The 22281-nt window shown below is 42.5% G+C and overlaps 3 protein-coding genes across 7 annotated transcripts in view; 1 reads left to right on the forward strand and 2 right to left on the reverse strand.

The window, feature by feature from the left end:
• Window positions 1-7805, forward strand: part of ankrd6b (ankyrin repeat domain 6b) — a 60945-nt gene extending 53140 nt beyond the window's left edge. For 3 of the 5 annotated variants that reach the window (XM_050058471.1, XM_050058473.1, XM_050058469.1), the window contains 6 exons: window positions 148-261; window positions 450-620; window positions 964-1116; window positions 3609-3722; window positions 4375-4675; window positions 6041-7805. In XM_050058471.1, the coding sequence (XP_049914428.1) occupies window positions 148-261; window positions 450-620; window positions 964-1116; window positions 3609-3722; window positions 4375-4675; window positions 6041-6636 (1449 nt within the window). In that variant the 3' untranslated portion in view covers window positions 6637-7805. The remainder of the gene's footprint in view (window positions 1-147; window positions 262-449; window positions 621-963; window positions 1117-3608; window positions 3723-4374; window positions 4676-6040) is intronic. The other 2 variants (XM_050058474.1, XM_050058470.1) reach the window with 1 other exon arrangement.
• Window positions 7806-7883: 78 nt separating this feature from the next.
• Window positions 7884-11546, reverse strand: lyrm2 (LYR motif containing 2). Its single transcript, XM_050058531.1, has 3 exons — window positions 11415-11546; window positions 9505-9645; window positions 7884-8258 (listed from the first exon to the last, which is right to left on the reverse strand). Exons 1-3 carry the CDS (start codon window positions 11457-11459, stop codon window positions 8178-8180), a joined length of 267 nt encoding a protein of 88 aa, XP_049914488.1. The 5' UTR covers window positions 11460-11546; the 3' UTR covers window positions 7884-8177.
• Window positions 11547-12339: 793 nt separating this feature from the next.
• mdn1 (midasin AAA ATPase 1) overlaps window positions 12340-22281 on the reverse strand; it is a 78145-nt gene continuing 68203 nt past the window's right edge. The window contains exons 85-102 of the mRNA XM_050059116.1: window positions 21887-22022; window positions 21562-21734; window positions 21289-21420; window positions 20944-21085; window positions 19160-19470; window positions 18919-19077; window positions 18654-18755; window positions 18358-18556; window positions 18029-18199; window positions 17680-17837; window positions 17266-17355; window positions 15960-16075; window positions 15519-15693; window positions 15284-15357; window positions 14961-15075; window positions 14754-14820; window positions 13583-13725; window positions 12340-13501 (exon numbers count right to left, since the gene is read on the reverse strand). Coding sequence (XP_049915073.1) covers window positions 13316-13501; window positions 13583-13725; window positions 14754-14820; window positions 14961-15075; window positions 15284-15357; window positions 15519-15693; window positions 15960-16075; window positions 17266-17355; window positions 17680-17837; window positions 18029-18199; window positions 18358-18556; window positions 18654-18755; window positions 18919-19077; window positions 19160-19470; window positions 20944-21085; window positions 21289-21420; window positions 21562-21734; window positions 21887-22022 — 2649 coding nt within the window. The 3' untranslated portion in view covers window positions 12340-13315. The remainder of the gene's footprint in view (window positions 13502-13582; window positions 13726-14753; window positions 14821-14960; window positions 15076-15283; window positions 15358-15518; window positions 15694-15959; window positions 16076-17265; window positions 17356-17679; window positions 17838-18028; window positions 18200-18357; window positions 18557-18653; window positions 18756-18918; window positions 19078-19159; window positions 19471-20943; window positions 21086-21288; window positions 21421-21561; window positions 21735-21886; window positions 22023-22281) is intronic.

A 22281-nucleotide genomic window follows, 5' to 3' on the forward strand; every position in this document is an offset into this window, starting at 1 on the left:
ATAAATTCACTTATGTGAATGATTGAAACATTTTGAAACAAGCCACAATAACAGTGTCCACTAGTTTCCTCCATAAGGAGGAATCTAGTGGACATTAATTTCCAGTTAAGTGCTCTACCATACCTGTATTCTCCCTGTTCCCTGCAGGACAGTGCTTCTGCTGCAGATGACACCCAGAGCAGTGACCGAGCTGCCTGCAGACACGCTGAGGTGACCGAGTCAAACACCAGGAGGGGAAAGAACAGGAAGCAGAAAGACAAAGTAGGTCCCTGAAGCCATCTCAGTTAGATAAACACACTCTAATCCACACTGATGTTCATTCAGGAATAGAGAAGCTAACTGTTGTTAGTCAAGGTTGTGCACAGGGGAAGACAATTAGTGGCACCCTCCCTAAATTGCTATTTAAGATGTACAAGATGGAATAACCTCAGGTGCTGTTGATGTTTCAGCCGTCTTTGTCCGACCCCCTCCGCCGCAAAGAGACCAGGCACAGCGAAGGCTTTCACAAGAAGAAGTGCAAACTGCGAGGAGCTCCCCTTCATGCATCCGTCCCTCCACATAACTATAAAGCCTATCAGCTGTACACTCTGTACCGCGGCAAGGATGGCAAGATCATGCAGGTAAGGGCACCAACACTCCAGACATTATTATTCATGTAATTATGTGTTCTATAAACTCATTCTCAATGTCTCGTCCTTATATATTCCCATTCCCCTCCTCCCACATGTTGCTCCTACAGAGAAACATCCTAAAATACATTTTGTATGAACCCAAGATACATTTAGTGCTGCCCCTTTTTGTCATTTCAATTCAAAGTCTCACTGCAGCCCCACAGTAAATATAATACAAAACACGTTTTGACAATCGCATAAAAAGTTTGTTTAAAAGACTTCACAGCTGGAGTTTGTTTTAGACACGTTCACTGTTGGTGCTGCTCTGTTGATTGTTTGCGATGTGTTGCAGGCTCCTCTAAACGGCTGCCGCTGTGAACCTCTCATCAGTAAACTGGAGAACCAGCTGGAGGCCACAAAGGAGGAGATGAAGACTGAAATCCACACCGTCCAAGATCTGATGAACAGCAAGATGGGCCAACTGGACCGTAAGAACAAACATCAGGTAACAAACACATGCTACCACAACATAAAAGTTGACTTTTTAATTTTTTGTTTTGGTTTAAACTGCCCACATACAAGCAGAGCAAAGTTTGTGGATCACACAGTCTATTTTCGTCAGAACAGCTTGCATCTCAGAAATGTGAAATACTTCTAAAGTTAGTTAGGCATACAGTTTGTTAGGCGCTTTATTGTTCATGTTGTACAACATTGTCTTTGGCTTCATCATTCAGTGTTAAAAACAACACAAGACAATTGATGCAGAAAGTAGCGTAAATATTCCACGGTGAATGCAGCATCCAAAAAATTTTCAAATTATTGATAAACTGGATAAATAGTTTATAAACATCTGTTTAAATGACTTTACAATATTGTAAATTATGTATGTCTGCTTCCAGGACCACTAGAATGCAATGCAGCAGCATCCAGTGGACAAAGTTTTTGTTTAGTTTTTTGGTTATAGCACCTGAGCACAGGAACATTACATCATTCTGCAGTAGCTGTCAAATGAATCTAAAGGGGTAGAGTTGTTGAGTTGAAATATCCAGCTCCATACAGTCTGAATCTGAGCAGAAACACAAGTCTTCTCACTGTATCGCTGTTTATCTGCTAACTATCTGAACAGATACAGCATGGCTCTAACATAGTGGGGGTTAGGGGTTCCATTCCCGTGTAGGTGACCAGCTGGAACACTACAGCAACTGGGCTTTGCTTCATTTCCCCCTGGAGCCACCTTGTGCGTAATACATGCACAAGGTACAAAGCCTCTATCAGATAGCACACAGTCATTGATGCATGGACTCTGAGCACCACTGCTGCCTGACAAAATACAATAGTGGATGTAGTCAGGAATGCATAATCACCACGATCAGAGCAACAACAGAATCAGGTATGTAGGCCCAAAGGTAAACACAAGAGAGGAACATTGGAAGTTGAGAAATTCTTTGACCAAGGGACTGCAAGACAAAAAGATGTTTACTCTACAGCTGACTGACAAAACACTGTGTGCTGTAATGAGGCTGTCATAGTCATGCAACCAGTAGTTCAGTATAAGGCACAGATGTCATCAAGCATTCTGCGCATCATAGTTGAATTATTATTCCCAAACCATGGGCATCGGTCTGCTGCTATAACAACTCCATCTGGCTGCAGGGATTTGTTCCCATTCAGCCGCAGGAGCATTAGTGAGGTCCAACACTGGTGCTGGGTGATGAGGTCTGGCTCTCAGTTAGCGTTCCAGTTCATCCCAAAGGTGTAAAGGTAAGAAACGGGCAACCTCAACAGCTGAAAAATAAAGCTAATGCGGAAGTGCCAAAAACTGCAGTTTCTTGAGTGGCTACTTGAGGCTGGCTCCAAGAGCTCATAGACCCCTGTGTTAAAATGCCCAACCTAACAGCAGAAATCAACATGTGTACAGCCTGGTACAAAAAAGTTGTGGTCTCTGTGGCTCAGTTCTGGCTCTAAAAATCCAAGATGGCGATGGTCAAAATGCCAAAAACCAGAGTCCACAAACCAATGGGTGAAGTTATGGTGGCTACATCCACTATTTTATACAGTGTATGGTCAGTGGTCTGTGCAGGCACCTCAAGTTCTTCCATACCAAACTAGAAAAGCCATTTCTGTATGGAGCTGGCTACAGTGTGTGTATATGTGCATGTTGAAACAGGAAAGGGACAAACACAAACTGTTGACAGAGAGTTAGAAGAACACCATTGTCTGAAAAAGTGGAATAAAAATACAATACAATCATAGGAAATATGAACAACTTTAAAGTTCCTCTCCTGGCATTGATTAAACCCCTAAAAACTCACGGCTTATTGTTTTCCGTGAAAAAAAATCCCTTCATGCTTTAAAATAGCTTTGAAGTAACTACACCTTTGCCTTATTTAGTATGTGTGGATCTGTAAATATGCAAACAAGCTCCTTAGCCACTGGCCTGCAGCTCCTGCTCACCTTCACTCTGCTCATTAAACACACAAACCTCTGCTTGTAAACAGTAACGGATAACATGAGCTTTCAGCTTGACTACGTTGCCAAACGGCTAATAATGTGTTGCTGATGTTGATCCCAATCGCCAGCTCTGAGAATTTGTAGTGAAAGGGAATCTTATTTTGCAAAATGCTGTCACAAAGCCACACTTTGCTTTTCCTTGTTTTGCCAGTGTTATGGAAAGCCCCGCCTTTCATGTTGAGAGGATCAGACTTTTAAAGTTTGTGACAGAACAACCCCGGGAAGTCTGAATCTGCGTTCTTGAAACCATCATTAGTACACTGCACCTCCAAGTCGGAAATGTTCAGCCATGGCATTGATGGCTTATTTTGCTTGATGGTTTATCGTGTATCATACAAAAAATATATGGACATGTTAATAAGGATAAAAACTTGAAATTCACTGGAAAGGGTCTTAAAGACAGAAAAGCCTCTCAGCTACTGTTATTCCTCCTGACATATTTCTGGTTGCACTCTTGATGTGTGTGACTTGTGGTTTTGCCATCAGATGCGAGCTCTGGATAAGATGACAGTGGAGAGAGTGTCCGCAGAAAGGAGCGAGTGTCTGCAGAGGATCGAGCAGCGGGCTCTGCAGGAGAGGCTGGAAGCAGAGAAGAGACAGGTAACACTGACAGCCATCACAGGCTCTGCAGCTGATGAGGTCATCACTGAGGCGTTGGGACAGACAGATCTATATCTCGTGTTTACTGCTACATCAAACAAGACAAGTAGAAATTCAAGTAACTAAAGTAGAGCCTATATGTTGTCATCAGGGCTGAAGGTGGCTGTTTATGTTGGATAAAAATAATCTGGTATTTGTAAAGCTGCTCAGAGTAAAATTTAGGTTTTACATGTGCCAGAGTTCTAAATATTTTTTTAGCAGCAACTTCACACAACTTCTAATACTGCTGATAGCGAACATGAAAGAGTAAAATAAAGCAGATATCTAAAGCAAAAACAGGACGCAGGAGAGAAACTAAACTCCAAACCACAGAGATTTCGTCAGAAGCTACAAAAGTACTGAGAGCTGAACACAGAGACTTTTAAAAACGCCTTTCTCTCTGCTCTGCTGCAAACAGAGATGGATGTTTCCTTCTTCAACTCACTGTAGATTTTTAAGAACAACATCCCAAATGGTGTAACTGATAATGTCAACATATTAAGGGATAAGCTTTACCCAAACATTTAAACTTAAACTTTTGTCAGCAATTCTCCCATTAAATGTGACGTAAACCAATGTAACCTCTTGTGTGTGGTTGTATCTGCTCTTCAAGCAGGCGTCCCTGGTCAGTGAGCTGAAGAGCTGGTGTCTGTCCAAACTGCAGAACATAGATCTTCGCTTCACAGGAGAGCCCGGCAGCACCAAGCTGCAGCGCTCCTCCTCTGCTGCAGAGGGCCTGAATGAAGCCGATGGAGCCGGCCTCACTGTGCTGCCCTCCGGCCAGGAAGGCAGCTCCCAGTGCCTGGATCTCCACAACAGCCCTGCCCTCCTGGACTCCAGTCGGGGCGAGGCCAGTGTGGCAGAGGGCAGCTCAGCAAACCACTACTTTGTGGTTCATGTGGAGAGCTCTCCAGGTAACAACTCAGCAAACAGCTCACACAACCAAATGTGTCAATGTGAACATTTTCATCACATGGAGACACTGAGTCATCAAATATTTATTTATCTCAACTTATTTCAGTTTATTTCAAACATCAGCGGTCCAGGCTGCAAATTAATGCTAAAATAGACAGCAATTAGCCCAAGATTTACTATCGAAAGAGCCATTTTTGGCCATTAAATAATAATCTATCTGGAGCAAAACTTATTTGAGAGTATTAATGAAGGTAATAGCCTGTTAAGCCTAAATTATCCGACTATCAACATTGCTAATAGGTCAAAATGAACATTCAGTAAACTGTTGAACCACAAAGTGGCTGATCTGCAGTGTAGTGGGTTATTTATGAATTTTTATTTATTGTATTTAACCTATATTTAACCGGGTAAGTCCCGTTGAGATCAACAATCTCTTTTACAGTTGAATAGTAGCAGGTAATTACACACAGTAGTAATGCCATGTAGTCACATTTTTGAAATTGGTCAAGTGTTTATAAAAAGATGAAAACAAATCTATGATGATATGTCAGAAACCATCAATGATAATTCATAACCTGTGACACATTCACTAAGAGTGATCACACCATATCACCATGTTAGATCAACATTGCATTCACAGTACAGCATTTAATGCTGACATACACACTTACACACGAGCAACATGTCTATATATTATATTATATTACAGTGCTGTGCTGTATTCAGATTCATGTTCCTGGCAACAGCGCCCCCTCCTGGACCTCCAAACTGGCACAAAGTTCCACACACACTGTCATCAGTCAAAACAACTGCAGATAATTGTCGACCAACAGCTGCTGTGTGCCTGCAGAGATTATTCACATTTAACTGATAAGTCCACCAAAAACAAGCAAACATAAACTATATATATGAGGATTTTTTAATTATCTGACAAATGCAAAGAAACAACTTTGCAAATACAGTAAACAAAGGCAGATTAGTTTTGTTGTTTTGAGTTCGACCCCCTTGTAATTTCCAGAGTTAACATGTTATTCTGACCTGGAACCTGCTGCACTGGATAAAAACGATGCTCTGAGCTGTAACCTATGAGACCACATTTCTCCTCTCAGGATGATAGTTCTGCAGGCGTATGTAATTACCATTGCATGACGATAGGTTCACTATTTCTGTCATGACCTTAACATAGAAGGAATAACATTGCTGCGGGAGAAAAACACTGAGTTCTGACTCAGTCTGTGCACGGCAGCTTGTTCATGATTCAGAGTTATTGCATGCTAATTAGCAGGACTGTTTGAAGAATAAATATTTGCTGTGTAGTGGTGAGTGTGTAAATTGAATGTGCTCATTGAATCTCTAATTAACAGATGGTGATAAAGCTCATAATGCTGAAGTCACCTCTCCTGCAGCAGCCAAAAGCCCGCTATCATCTGTCCAGGTGGTTCGGCCGAAGGAGCGTCCTGTGATGTGTGCTGACACCCAAAGGAAGAACCAGGAGCGGCAGGAGGTGGACATGGCAGAGCACAGGGCGAAGGGGGAAAGGAATTACAGAGCCAGCAGCCTGTCTCCGGCCACAGAGCGCCGCTGCAGCAGCAGGACTGAAGCCGGGCTCAGAGACAGGGAGCGAGGGCGGGACAGAGGGAAGCACCACAAGAAGCATTCCCAGGGCAGGACTAAGTCCAGAGGGGCCACAGGGGTCCGGACTCTGGAGGTCTTTGGAGAGCAGCCCAGCGAACCCTCCTTTGCTCAGGAGAGGGACAACATGCACGCTCTGGAGGTGACGCAGTACTTCTTTGAGGCGGTGTCCACGCAGATGGAGCGCTGGTACGAGAGGAAAGTGCAGGAGGCTCGCTGGCAGGCCGATCAGAGGGCTCAGGCCGACAGAGCCGCTCTGATCGAGAGGATCGCTTACCTGGAGGATGAGCTGCGCATGCTGAGGACTAACAGACGTGATGACTGCTAACACACACCTCTTCTGTCACTACCAGAGGGTTTACCTTTCAACAGCCTCAGCATGATCTGGATTTATGATCCATAAATGACAAACAGACATTGTGTTCCTGGACACCACAGCCATACTGAGGAGATAACTGAATTCATTATGTCATTAAGCTGTGGGGCCTGGAGCCACTCAATCATATCATAATGGAATACTAAAAACGCTCCACATTCCTGTGTTGTTGGTTGTCACGGTAACATTGTACTGATCTGTTGAGAGCTGTTCATACACTTCTGTAGAAATAAGGGCAGCTGTTGTGCACTGTGTTGTAAATAAAGCAGTAGATATAAAGCTAGGTGTCAAAACACTGATCTAATGTGCTGTTTATGGGATAGATTAACTACATCACATTAACCATCAACAACACTGTGCAGTGTGTTCACACATTGTAAGCCCAACCATTCTCTAGATATTGATTTGTGTACCACCATGAGCATTCTGTCATTAACAGCAGGTGTAGCTGATGTGCACAGTGGCATCATTGGATCATAGTGAAGTTGTGTGGATGGAGGGAATTACAGTACAATAAGCTTTTTGTTGGTATCTGCATGCTGAGATCAGCCCTGTGACGTTAGAGGAGCAACCTTCTGCTTACTTATGAGAATGTAGCTAAACTCACGCTGTATATAACCCCTGAAGGTTTTTTTAAAATCAGTATCAGTAGCTGAAGCATTTTCTTTATTTTCTGAGCCCACTAGATGGCGCTTTTTGTTCAACAAAAGGTTGGAAGCACACTGAATTGCTATTCTTTGAGCCTCTCTCTTTAAACCAGGAGGCTTTGCTGCTTAACAGACCAAACCACTGATCAGTAATAACAGTAATCATTAGTTGCAGCCCTGATCAACACCAAACAAACCATGTCATGACCCCGAACAGCTGACGACATATAATCATGTCTTCCAGTAAGCTAATGCACTGCCAATAAAGTAAAGAACAGTCCTGGTGAATTGTGTCAAGTTGCATGAAGAAAGCTCAGAGTTGTGTTACAGTATTACTGTCTGCTGTATGTTTGATGTAGTGACTGTGTGCTCATACATGTTGGTTAGTTTTATGGATAACTCTGTGGATATGAATAATGCACTCTGTGATGATGACAGAAAACATATTTTGTATTAAAAAAAATGATCATCTTGAATCTGTCAGTGGATTTATTAGTTCCTCTTTAATACATTCAATATACACACACATATATATATATATATATATATATAAATACACAGCACAAACTAAAGTCTGGCAGATGGGCTCAGTTAGCTCACAGGTTGATCAGTTTCCACCATCATGGAGCATAAATCCTCAGCACTGTATGCAGAACAGCAGCTCAGGAGGTTTTACAGGTCGATGGCTTCAGGTCCGTTCCATTAATCCATCCTCAAAAACAGCGTCCAGACAAAAAACAGTTTCAATACATTCTGCATCAGTCACTCACAATGACACGACCCTGATCAGAGGGTTCCTGTCAACAGCCACAGAGTCTCCTCAGAGAGCACAGCAGCTCACAGTGTTTAACTCTTGGCCAACGCCAGAGACTTCTGCAGCTCCTCTAGATGGTTGTTAGCTTGTGTGATCATCATACGGATGGCATCCTGAATGAAAAATGATAAGAAACACAGCATTAATAAACAGAGCAGAGGAAGCTGGGAAAATAAGTACAATGTCTCTACATAAGTTCCATTTAAGAAGTCCACATATTTAGTTTAAATCACAAGTTAAATTAGTTCTCAGCCTGTCTTTGAAGCCATTAGCTATCTCTGACGATGACGAGCCTTTGGGGACAACAGCCAGTATTTCAGGGGTCCAGGGTGCAAGGTTTTTGAAACTAACCAATCCAAGCAACCAAGGCAACAAGTACTAGCCAATCAAAGAGAGAGAACGGTGTATCATGCCTTTTCAGGGGTTTTTCAGTTTGGCTTCGAGCTAGTCAGCAGATATCCAAGCCGAGACCTCCTCTTCAGTGCATCGATCATTGTTTACAGTTCAATTATCGACTTGAGAAAGGTTCAGACAACATTTCTGCTGATATCTATACACAGATGATACACATGAATGCTGATGAATTTGAAAAATAGCTTATAAAAAGCTAAATTGTCATCAGACAACAGCTGATGAGTTCTGACACTGCATTTTGGCCAGTGTGTTCCACCTCTTTTCCCCTCTACAAAGACTGTTTACCTGCAGGCGAACAAGGCTCAAAGGCGATTAAAGACTACTGCGTTGTGCAAGCGCTGGAGAAAGGCCTGACTGAATCCATCATAACTCTGCACTGAGGTAAATAATGATTGTTTTTATTTCTTCGAACCAATCAGAATGATCTTGGGCTCTTGCAAACTGTGTCAGGAGGGACCTTGTTTTAGTGGACAGGTGAGCACTGGTGTTACAATGGATGATTCCCCGCAAAAGAAAGCGCCGCACAAAACATTAAAAGTCGTTTAAGCGTGTAGGTTCCTAGTCCAGAAGTTGTGGCCATACAAGACTAGTAGCAAGGGTGATTAAAATGGTAACTTCACTTGCAGGAAGTCAGTGACCAATGACAGCCTTTATACCCACAGTCTACATCCTGTGAGCCAGACTAACTTACACCCAAGTATTAGTCATTGAAACAATTACTATGTATCAGAATCAATACTCTCTCTCCATGATCTTTCTGGATGAGAAGCAAAACCTCTTTAACACATCTATAGCAAGGTTTAACATGGCACTTTTAAATGTCCTGATTAACATACTGCTGTTCTGAGTATGTTGTCAGCTCTCGTGTCCCAGCTCCCCTTAGAGCAGTTCGAGGGAATCTAACTATGTGGTTGAAAGGCAAAAGCAATTATATTATCTCTTTACCTGGTTTGTGGCGTTCTTATTCCTCTTGAACTCGTCTCTTGCCCAGTCCGTGAGGTACTTCCTGTCTGCCTCACTTGGTACCAGCCGTATGGTCCTCAGCATGTTTCTGTAGATCCCCAAAACCCTCTGTCTCTGTAAAAACTGATAAAGAATCAGCAGGTTAGACTCAACATGACAGTGTAAAAAACACATTTTATTTATTAATGATTTAATGTTTAGACAAAGAATATTCAGTTTTAAGTGATATTACTGATGACTCCAAATAAGCCTGATCATCAGTTACATACAACTGCCATCAACATGAACCCAGACAAATCCGAAGTCATTATCATAGGCCCAGACACCACACACAATCACATCTCACCGCAACTTAGCTTATCCTCCACCGGCATCACCCCTAGCTGCAGAAATCTTGGCATCATTTTTGATAGTAATCTCAACTTTAATCAGCATGTTAAAACAACTGTCCAACTACGCAGAATCTCCAAAATCCGGTCCTTTCTGTCTCCCAAGAACCTGGAAATTGTCATTCATGCATTCATCACATCCCGTTTAGATTACTGTAACTCACTCTACTCCTGCCTAAGTAAACATAATCTTTCCAGACTTCAGCTTATTTAAAATTCTGCCGCCAGACTCCTCACTAATTCAAACAAAAGAGTTCACATAACCCCGATTTTAGCTTCATTACACTGGCTACCTGTGGGTTTTAGAATTGATTTTAAGATTTTAATGATCACTTTTAAGGTCCGGATGGGACTGGCCCCTGAGTACATCAAAGACTGCTTAGTCCCATATGAGCCAAGGCGTAGCCTGAGATCCTCTGGTGGGTCCCTATTAGAGATTCCAAGATCTAGATTGAAAGCCAAGGGCGACCGGGCCTTTGCTATCAGGGCCCCGTCGCTCTGGAACGACCTGCCGGAGGAGATCAGGCGAGCCACATCTCTGTCTTCTTTTAAATCTCTCTTAAAAACACACTTTTTTTAAATGTGCTTTTACTTAATTGTTGTCATCTAATAATGTCTAATGTTTTCTACTTTCTAATGTTTTATTGTTTTTTATGTTCTTATAATGTTTTTATATTATTGTCATTTTATTGGATTCTGCCTTTTTATTCTGCTGTTGTAAAGCACCTTGTAACTTTGTTTGGAAAGGTGCTTTACAAATAAAGCTTATTATTATTATCAACTCCATCTCCACTACACCTTTCATACCTACTGCACATGGACCACACTGTATTTCTCACAAAGAAGTGTCTCATATGATGAAACCAGGACAATGAAGTCCTGGAAAAGCAGGGTTTATTAAGAAAGGTCTGGCTTGAGTGAGTCAAGAATAACCAGACTATTGCAATATCATTTTACCTTGTTAAGAGCAAAGACTCATACACCAGTAGAAATGACCTCTGTGGTGTCCAGTGCATTTAAAGGTCCAGTGCAGTGCACTGACTAAACTAAACTTCGGAGTAAGCTGTCTCTCAGGCTGGCTAGCCACACATTCCACATTCATAATGGCAATATTGACAAAATGATGTATAAATGACATGTATGTTTTAACTTTGTCTGGAGAATTTGTTTCTCTACTAACGTTACGCATACATTTTATAACACACACACATAGTTTGCTAACCCGCACAGTCCTAGCTTAGTTTCTGCCAGTAAACAGCGGATAACTTCACTATACACCAGACAGCGCTGCAAATGGACAAAAGTCTCCCTTGAATTGTATAAAAAAGATATAAGATACAAAAACAGAGCCTTCAAAACTCTAGATATCTAGCTAACAGCGCTACACAGATGGAGCGTTAGCCAACAAGCTAACACCGCTAGCATGATACCGTGTGGTTACTATAGTCAACCAGTCCAGCTGTTAGTGATACACACTGTCCTTCTAGTGTTGTATGTATTTACCTGTTTTAAGGAAAGAGCAGCAGTCGGTAACTTTGACACTGTCATCTCTGACAGCTTGGTGAGGACACGACTTGGCTCAGGAGCCTCAAAGCGGATGTTGTGGTGACGTTCTTAGCGGCTACTCCGGTGTTTGTCTCCCTCTGGTGGAGCGGAGGACAGCAGCCTCAACGACAGCATGTGAAAGACCTCGTTCACAGGCACCCTTTTGGCGAAGCCTAGCTTAAAAAATGAATGAATGAATAATTAATAACATTAAAGGAATACTTTACCCATCTACAGAACATTCTATATAAATTACTCACCCTATAAAGAAAACCTTGTTTTCTTTGCACGCCTCCACGCTCAACAAATAATCTAAAAATTGAGAAAATTCTTGATGAATTGCAATAAAAGGGGTCCACGTTCAACAACAGCAAAATAATATGAACTATAATACTAATACTAATAATAATACTCTTCTTTGGATCCACTGTAGCTTCCTATTGGTCAGCTGCAGAAACATTTTGGGGAAATGCATAAATGGCTTAGTTAAAAACGACAGACAGCAGTAGGTCAGCAGCTTCAGTGTTGAGTGAGGTAAAATTACTGTTTTTGTTAATGGAGTCTGACCTTCAGTCCAGTTCCTGGTCGCACAGGGCTGTTTGTTTGGGAATTATTGAGCATGTGGCTGCATAAATGAGACTTGGATTATACTGCATGAGTTGTGTGTGAGTTTTTAAACATGTGCTTTGATATAGTTTTGCTGTTGTCGGTTGTGGACCCCTTTTACTTCAAGATTTCCTTCATGAATTTGACGTAACACGGGGTGAGTAATTGATATGCAGAGCATCATCTGGGGGTGAAGTTTTCTTTTAATAACAATTATAATATGATATATGACAATAACAAAATGTTTCTCTGAAAAGATGAGCACAGACAGACACACAACCTTGTAAACTGTTTATTGTCAGAATCATTCTTGTCATGATTCAACAGATGGATGCAACGGAGAAACAACCTCCTACATATGACCAATGTCTGCTTACATGTCAGTCCACGTTACAAAACACTGAGGTGATAATAATCATGTCACCAACACTTATTCCTACAGGACACAGTGATGAGCTCCGAGCTCTCCGTTAGCAGAAGTCACACAGTATGGATGGAGGATCAACACAGCAGATAAAATGACTTGTACCAGGGCGTTCCTCAAAACTGGAATCTGCAGTCTCTGTGCTTCAAAGTGTGGAGATCTGAATTTCTAAAAAATCCTGACAGAGCTGTGATCACACCTCCGGTCCATCACCCCCACAGCTGATGTGAAATGGGATACTCTTCTCCTCTCCAAGGCACATTTTAGAGTTCCTTCAAATGTCACTCATGACCACATCAACATGCTACTGTAGGTCACGAAGTTATAAAATGTTTTTTTAAAACACAATCCAACATCTCTCCTCCGTCGGCTCTGTACATCGGTGGCTGTGTTCACACTGACACTGAATGACTTGATGAGCTTCGTAACACTGACTAAAACACCCACACAAACAGGATTTCAGGTCGACTGTACAAGGGGGACAGAGGTATTTACTGACTCTTCACTGAGGTGTTTCACACGAAAGGGAATCACATTTTTGTTTATCTTTTCATCTCAGACGTGCAAGTTAAAGCAATCCTCATTACATTACAAAAGAAACTAAGAATTCCCCTGATAACAAAGACAAACAGCAAAGGTTGCTATCAAACTCTACTCAGATCTACAGTAAATAAGAAAATAAAGGCACATGTACAGCGGCAAATCCGTCTTTTTTTTTTTTTTTGAGTCTTTAATTTGAGTTGTGGCTGAGAGGCGAGCAGCAGAGTGGCGTTGTGCAGTTGGTTGCTGCCCACTTCTCCCTTCCTGTCAAAGATGGCTTCTCATTGGTCTACTGGTCGGCTGCCGTCACGAGTTCAAACCACTGCCTGAGCGCATCGCTCAGGGTCTCCGGCAAGGCGTTGACGTCTCGCAGGATGACGTAGAAGGGGAAGGGGAACTCTTCCATGTAGGAGCGGATCTCTGGCAGCTCTCCCGGCCCTTTGAATATGGGCACCTTGATGTCGAGGACGGAGTCCTGCAGCACAGCACCAGAGTTTAGTCACACTTTGTGTCTGGAGATTCAGAAAACAGAAATGTAAAATCCTTCTCCACTTACCCGAGAGTTGGGGTTGTCGAGCACCACGAAGATGATGAACACATTTGCGCTGCGTGCCGCTCGCACAGCTGCCATCACCCGCTCCTTCCCCTCTAGGAACAACCCTCTGCCATCAGACACGATGACCAGCAGCTGGGCCGTCTCTGAGGAGGTGAGAGGTCACAGGTCAGAGAGCAACAGTGGAGGGTCATGTGATATTATGCGCCTAGCCATGGAGTTCAAATAGATTTGTTAGCGTGAGTCACATTTTTCCACAGCTGACACTGATGTGGAGAATTAGTTTTCCATGGCACAGATGATACTGTATCTAGTCTCATTTTGTGTTTACAGGCGGCACACAGCTGCTGGCTGAGCTCCTTTATGATGCCGCCTGTATGCCCGCACCATGAAATGACATGTTAGCTCCACCCGGGGTTTCAGAGCTTTGACAAAGACTTGTGTTTGCCTCAGAGCACCTGGCTCAGATCCTGGGACTTCTTTGTCTCTTGGTGCCACACTAAGGCTCAGTTGTTGGATATCTGATACAGTCTGGGCACCGACTCATTTACTCAGTGGCACACAGATCAAGCAGGAAGCAACATCACTTGTATAGCCGTCACACTAAGTGGCAAATACAAAACCATCAAACCACTAGATTTGAAACTTAGGCCTGGTTATTGATCATCGATACTTTTTAAACATTAACCACAGTGTTTCTGTAACAATTGGTGAAAACTGCACTGAAATTTTGGCCTCAACACTTCACTGTCTCAACTACTGACAAGATGACACATGAAAGCAGATGCATTTGAGTCTTTTGGCTTATGTGGTAGAAAACTGTGTTTAAGCTCAACAAAGTAAAGTATCAAAACAGGATCTGAAGGTACTGAAGTGGTATTACTACCTAAACTTTTGTACTGTATCAGCACACTTATCAAAAAATGGAAACCTTATGGAACAATCTCCCCAGTCAGAGCAGAGATTTACCAGGTCTCACACTAGTTCAGTGTATTCATTGCCATGTAGCACTGTCCCATCATGTTTTCCTATTTAAGCTGCACAAGCTTTTGATGGCAGTGACAACAAATATAACTTTGATTACCCAGAGTTTCACAGAAAACAGTAAACTGCACAGCACAGGATTTTTGAGCTGACTCTGTGTGACACTTCAATAGACAGTATGAGTCATTACCCGAGTTTAGAGATCCAGGAATCTGCTGTCGTGCTGCTAGAAACATCTTGGTTGAGGTTTCTAAAAACTACAGAGGAGAGGCATGAAGAGAAGAGTCAGTCTGACAGGAGGAGATGCATCATACACGATACACAGATCATTATAACATCAAACTCACATCACAAAATAAGAGAAAATGAAACACAATGTTTACTGAGAATATTTTACCTGTGCTATTCTGGTCTTCTTCTGTTGGAACTGACAGAGTCTGAGAATCCGAGCCCCCGACTCATCGTTGAACTGCTGCTGGAAGGGGTGGAGCAGCTGCACCTGCTCGCCAAAGCTGGACACGAGAGCAGGTGTTAATTGTTAGCTTCACAATAAATACATGTAAACACTGTCTGACATCACAAGCATTCGCTTTCAACTTTTTGTTTGAATGTTTATTTTGTTTTCAGGTTTAGATATTTGTTACATGGCTTCATAACTTCATCTGCACATTACGTTCTTTTCAATCTTTAGTGTATCACACTGTACCTGCATCACCTTACCTGCACACAGACACCTGTCCCACCTCCAGCAGAGTGAGAGCGTTGATGATCACTGAGAGAGATTCAAACGCCAGCTGCACCACACACACACACACACACACACACACACACACACACACACACACACACACACACAACACATTTTAAATTCAGCCAGTTGTCATTCTGACTGTGAACATGTCACATTAGGAGCCATACAAGCAGCATGTGAGGTAGCATGTAAGGGCTCTCTTACCTGTTTGGAGTGGTTGTCCACCATGCTGGACGAGTCGTCCACAGCCAGACAGATCTGGTACTCTCTCTTGCTGGGCTTGGTCCTCCTCAGCCAGATCTTGTCTTTACGGAACTGACTGGCGATGTAGGGGATCACCTTCCTCATGTTGAGACGCTTCCCTGTGCGGTAATCGCCTCTGTGGAGCAGTGTGACATCACACATACATTTAATAACACTGTTATTGTGTGGGTGTATCTCTCTGTTATAACACAGCATTAGCACTGGTACACAATGAGCCTCTAAGTTTCATCACACAAGATAATATCAGGGGAAAACAAGAAGGACCAGTAACTTGACACAAGGTTTATGGGAAAAATAACTGTGTGTATAAAATGTGTCTAGGCCACATTACATAATAAAATCCATGATAACACTTAAGGTAGTGAGTGCGTTGGTCCTCACTTGAGTTTGGCGGCCTGCGTGGGCTCCAGGATGAGACGGAGCTGCTCACACAGCTGCTGGGACAGAGCTGAGGTCAGAGTCTGGTACTGGTGCCACATGGAAGCTGCTGCACTCTCCTGGAACACACACAAGAACACATTGGTCACAGGTTACAACCTGGGCTTCACACACTCAGAACTGCATAGACCCTGGATATGGCTCATGTCATCAAGGCACATATTTGACATATTTTAGACCAGCGCTTCCCGAACAGGTTGACGCACCCCTACACCTTTAAAAAACGCAACATAGCATATTTATAACCCATTAAAGACCTCAATTTTAATCATGCACAATCTGAACACACACGTTACTAAATATTCAAGCATAGCATGGAAGCTGACCATTCGCATATTTTCTGGAAATGTCCAAAGATCAGGCTATACTGGGAAAATATTAATGCGGCTATAACAAATATTTTGGGATATGAAATCCCAAAGACCAGACTTGTGATGTAACATTAAAGGTGTTGTGATTAGTTTGGATATTTATTTGATTAAAGTTTTGCTTGCAGAAAGTAAGAAAGTGATTACCAGACAGTGGCTTAATGTAAACGGCCCAAAGCAGGAACACTGTCTGGAAACTGTCCAAGACATTTTAATAACGGAAACATTTTGAGAGCCAAAGAAAATAAATTTAAAAAGAAGTGAAAAAAAAATAGCTGATTTATATGAGACGACACCAAATAAAGACTGCCTAACTAGAAGATACTTGTATAAAAACTGAAACAGTACCCGACAACCAGTTATTGTTACTTTATGTTTTTATTTGGTTTGTGTATTTTATTGAATTATTTCTGTGTCAGTGTGTTTTTTGCTGCTGTAATGTATATCTGTGGAAAAATCTGAAGTGGAAAAAATATTTAAGCATAAGCTCAGAAACAGATATCATGGACAGACAGAGGATCTATCTCAGGATTTTAGGTGAGAATTTCACAAATTTCCCTCTTTTTAAAAAGTTACATCATTACATTTCTCTTGCACCACATTTTTGGAAAACCCTGTTTTCACTACCTACTTGCTAACTATGTTTGTCTGCTGTTTGCGCCCGAGCAGGAAGTGTACAATGGATTTTATAGCTATGAGAGCAGTGAAACGCCCAGCATCAATGTTTAACAAGACATGATGCTAAGAGTAGAAAGTGCTTTGTACTGAGTTGAATTGATTAACTTTTTACCATCTATGATCCATTTTGACTGAATATTTCTGTCTCTCTGTAAATGGTGTAACTAGAGTCATTTGGAACTGAACTCGTGGGTCAGCCTCACCTCCTCCTGAGTTCCTGGAGCCAGTTTGTGCCAGGCCTCCAGCTGCAGCTCCATCTCCCTCCTGATCTCCTCTGGGTCTCTCTCTGCTTTCTGCAAACACACACACATATACACACACACACACAAACACACACACACACACACACACACACACAACACACACACNTTGCCCCTGGTGCAAACACCATGCCCCCCTGCTTTATCATTGTGGCACACACACACACACACACACACACACACACACACACACACACACACACACACACACACACAGCTTTAAGGTCTGCCTCTGATAACTCAATATAAAGTAGGGATTCTTTGATTATTTTACTGTAACAACACAGTCCTGAGACACAACAATGTTTGTGTATGACAGAGAAGTAATAAGAAAAGAATGAAAGTTTACTTCTCTACCTGCATAGTGTCCAACAGCAGCTCAGGGACTGTGTGAATTGTGGAGTCTGTACGTCTGTCTGCTTGCTCTCCTTCTCTGGGATTGTGTCGGTCCTTCCACCGCTCCTCGTCCTCCTCCTCTCCCTCCCTCTGCACCTCCATCTCTCCACTGTCTACACCTACACAGGAAGAGGAGGAGTATGAAGTCAGGGGATGTGCACGTTTCACAGAACTACAAATTCTGCGTACTTTTTTTAAATGCTCTCTGTAATCGAAGTGTAATTCAAGAAGCTATACATACACACACACCAAGATGCTAAAAAGTTATTACAGTACAAATGGGCAGAAGAAGAAGTAGAAATGACCTTACCTTTCTGGGAGGCCTTGGCAGAGTCCAGCTGCTCAGGTTTCAGCTCCTGGACCTCAGCAGCCTGGAGGTCGTCTTCCTGCTTCTCCGTTTCCATGGCGACATCCTCATCGTTCTGATCTTCCTGCTCCTGATGGGGTCCTGCTGCTTTCTGCTGGTCTGCACTGGCAACATCTGGAAATACCAAGACCAGCAGAGAACAGTGAATATGATTACCATTTACCCACTTTTTAAATAAGTGATCAGATGTTGGAGAACATCACAGAACTGTTATTAAACACACACTTTCTATTGCCATGGAGTGTTTGGTGTGTATGGGGGTGATTACTGACCGTATGTCTGAGTGTCATAGGCCGTCTCTCCCTGTTTGATGTGTTCATACAGGTCAGACTCCTGCTGGGCATCGCTCTGCCTGCTGTCCTCAGTGCGATCCTTACTGCTCTCCACTGTACGCAGGCGCTTATTAACACGTTCATTGTAGTCGCCTGTCGACCGCTCGTTGTCTGCCTGACCCGGTTTTCTCTTGAAGCTCTAGATCAGCACAGTACATTAAAAATTGTGATGAGATGAACTGAAAAACAGAAAGTTAGGTAGATTTTCTGGGCTCTCTCTCAGAGGCCAGTCGTACCTGAGTCTTGTTCTGCGTCTGTGTCTGTGAAGCCATTCTCGCTGTCAGCTTTGACTGGTGGCCCTCTGATTGGCTGGCATCAGCAGCTCCGCTCCCGTGCTCCTAACAAACCAGAAAAATGCAAATGTTTTAGACTTGATCTCCATCAGGGACAATTTCAGTGTAGATGAGCTAAAAACATAGATAAACAGCTACAATAATGTTCTGAATGATGAATACAGTTCCTTTAATCCAAGATGAGGTGCTGAGTGAGAGTGAGGTTTACCTCTTTAGCTTGGTCTCTCTCTGATGCCTCTCCTGCCAGCTCCACAGCTGTATCGCTCTGAACGTTCTCCTCTCCAGTCTGACCGTCTGTGTTGTGCTCCTTCCTCTCAGCTGACTCAGGCTGCTCCTCATCCTCGCCTGCTCCTTCCTCCTCTTCCTCCTGTAAGCATAAGTCCCAACAGTGACACACAGAACAAAACAGTGTGTGGGTACATTAGTACAGCAGTTCTTTGAATACACACCTTTGGTTTCTGTCCTTTGTCGTTTGGAATAGTCAAATTTTCGTCTTTTCCTGCCTCTTGTCCTCTTTCCTCCTTCTCCTCCTCCTCCTCTTTATCTTTCTCAGCAGTGTCTTCATCTCCCTCTGCTTTCTCTCCTGCTCCCTCCTCCTCCTCTTCAGACTTAGGCTCCTGACCATTCTCCTCTCCAGGCTGCTCCATCTGGTCCTCCTCCATCTCCTCTGCTCCGTCATCATCATCATCCCCATCTTTCTGTCCATCCTCCTTTTCATCCAGGGCCATCTCTTTCTCATCAATATCGAATGGGTTCTCCTCTGAAGAGGGGGAAAAACCACAAGAGTTCACTGAGCTGATTTAAATACCAAAACAAATACCGTGTCATGACCTTTATTTCAACAAGGAACTGTATTTCGCAGTGTTAAAGGGACTACTGATTGTTGATTAACAGAAATATAACTGATATTTTAATGCAATTTTCATATTTGATAAATGCCAACTAAAAAACTTTCTCTGGTTCCAGCGTCTTAAATGTGAGGATTTGTGACGAAGATAAGGTGATATCTTAATATTGCATGTTTTGTCTGGCCAACAGTCCAACACCTCATTGTTTTTACATTAAAAGGGACAGTTCACCACCCAAATTAAAACTACATATTTTTTTCTTACCTGCAGTGAATGTTATCAGTCTAGATTGTTTTGGTGTCAGCTGCAGAGTGTTGAAGATATCTGCCGTAGAGATGTCTGCCTTCTCTCCAATATAATGGAGCTAGATGGCACTCAGCGTGTGGTGCTCAAAGCGCCAACAAAGTACATTTGCAGCAGCAATGTCTCTTTCCAGAAATCATGACCTGGTTACTCAAGATAATCCACAGACCTTCTTGTGAGCAGTTTCATGAAGGAACTATTTTCTTTTTTTTTTTTTAACTACACCCGTCAACTGTATTACAGAAGGAAGGAAGCGTCTATCTACTGCTAGCTCACCTAGTACAACTGAGCTGTCTAACATTACAGCTCAGCCGAGGAGGACGCCATTACTGTTTGAACAAGCACAAGCCTTTTGTCTAGATACACGCTTCCTTCAGTGATATGTTGGCAGGTGTAGTTCAGTAGAAAGAAAATAATTTCTACATCAAACTGCTCCAGGTCATGGTTTCTGTAAAGAGACATAGCTGTTGAGTTTTACACATGTATTTTCTGTAAAGAGACATAGCTGTTGAGTTTTACACATGTATTTTTTTTTTGGCACTTTGAGCACCACAAGTGCCACCTGGTTCCATTATATTGGAGAGGAGGCAGACATCTCTATGGCTGATATCTCCAACACTCTGCAACTCACACCAAAACAATCTAGACTGATAAATAGCACGGGTAAAAGAAAAATATGTATTTTCGATTTTAGGGTAAACTGTCCCTTTAAGAAATAATGCAAGAATATTAAATAAAATAATCAATAACGAAATAACGGTCCTTGCAAAAGTGCAAAATGCACTGTAGAGACCAGTTGAGAATGTCAGTTAACTTGTGTATTCTCTCATCTGGTGACAGCTTAACTTTAATACTTATTTCTCACTACACTCACGACATTCAACTTGAATTCCTTCAATTTACTGCCAGTGTCATGTGATGTCATGTCTCTACTGCAAATGCTCTAGGGAAACTTGTACAAAAGAATCTATGTTCATTAACCAAAACAAAATTGTGCTCATATGCACTTTACTTATCCCATAACAGTGTAACTGTTTCTGTTTGAGGACAGTAACACCAGGCTTTGTATATGCAGGTCTCACCGTCACCCTCGCCCTCTCCATCGCCTCCAGCCTCCTCATCCTGGTCCAGGTTGAGATCCTCAGGCAGATCCATGGCCTCAGGCTCAGGTCTCTTGTCCTGCTGACCGTGGTAGGGGTCCACTTCATTCTCATCAAACTCCCGCTGGTAAACAGCAAGAGGACAGATCAGATACAACAAAGCCATGCAATAACAGACTTGTAAACATCTCACACTAATCTTGGATGAAATGTTAAAGAACAAAATGTAAAAAGTATGGAAAGGATGGTTACTGACTGCTGCAGTTCAATGATTGAGTGCAGGGAGGGGTGTCTGGGAATTTCTTCACTTGGTAATAAAAAGATTACCTCATCTCCCTGTTCATTGATTTTCTCTTTCTCCTCCACGTCCATCTGTTCGTCTTTGTCCTGGTTTTTCTTGTCTTTGTTGGGGTCTGCAGCATCCAAGTTGTCATCTTTAGCAACTAACTCTGATTCACCCTAGAAAAAAAATCCATGGTTGACAGGAAATTACGGCACATTAACAAAAGTATATAAACTGCTCCTCTATATATTCTTTTTCAAACTTTGTATGTTTTTCAATGTTCTCTTCATAATTCTTTGGTAATCTGTGTTCTGTACCTCGTCCATGCCTTGGCCAGACTCTTCCTCCTTGTCACTCCCTTCCTCGTCATCATCATCCTCATCATCCCCCCACATTCTCTCATCCAGAGTGTCCGTCTGTCCTTCACCCAGGTCACCCATCTTTTTATCCAGCTCCTCATTCTCCTCTTTGTCCGACTCATCATCTTCACCTGCAAATGATTACAAGAAAAAAAATCCGATCAGCAGTGACTCTGGGCGACATTTCTAGATAAATTCACTCAAATTAATTCAAAGTTATTTTAGGTTTAGGAAGTCAAAAGATAAAACCCCAAAACAAGTGGGCCACAAAAGGGTTAGTTACCTGGTTCATTCTCATCCCCATCATGCATTTGGCCATCAAAGTCCTCTGACATCTCGATAGCATTGTCCTCCGCCTTAATATTCCCTTTATCCTGCTGTTCTTCCTTTTCCTCACCCTCCTGCAAAGTGTCCTCCACCTGCAGGAAGAAGAATGCAGCTTTATGAGACATTTTGGTCAAGTGATTATTGGCTTAAAGACTCATTTTCAGCAGCTGATTTTGTTCACTCAAAACTCGTTGTTCAGGAAGAACTCAGCTAATGAAGACCACGAGATGCGGTTGAAAGCCACACAAAAGCTAGTAAGCAGACCTTGAGTTAAATGGTATCTTCAATGTTTTTCAAACTGGACCCTATTTTCCCATGTTTTTGTGTCTACGTGACTAATGGGAACAACAA

Source organism: Epinephelus moara, chromosome 12 (genome assembly GCF_006386435.1).
Source record: "Epinephelus moara isolate mb chromosome 12, YSFRI_EMoa_1.0, whole genome shotgun sequence".
NCBI lineage: Eukaryota > Metazoa > Chordata > Actinopteri > Perciformes > Serranidae > Epinephelus > Epinephelus moara.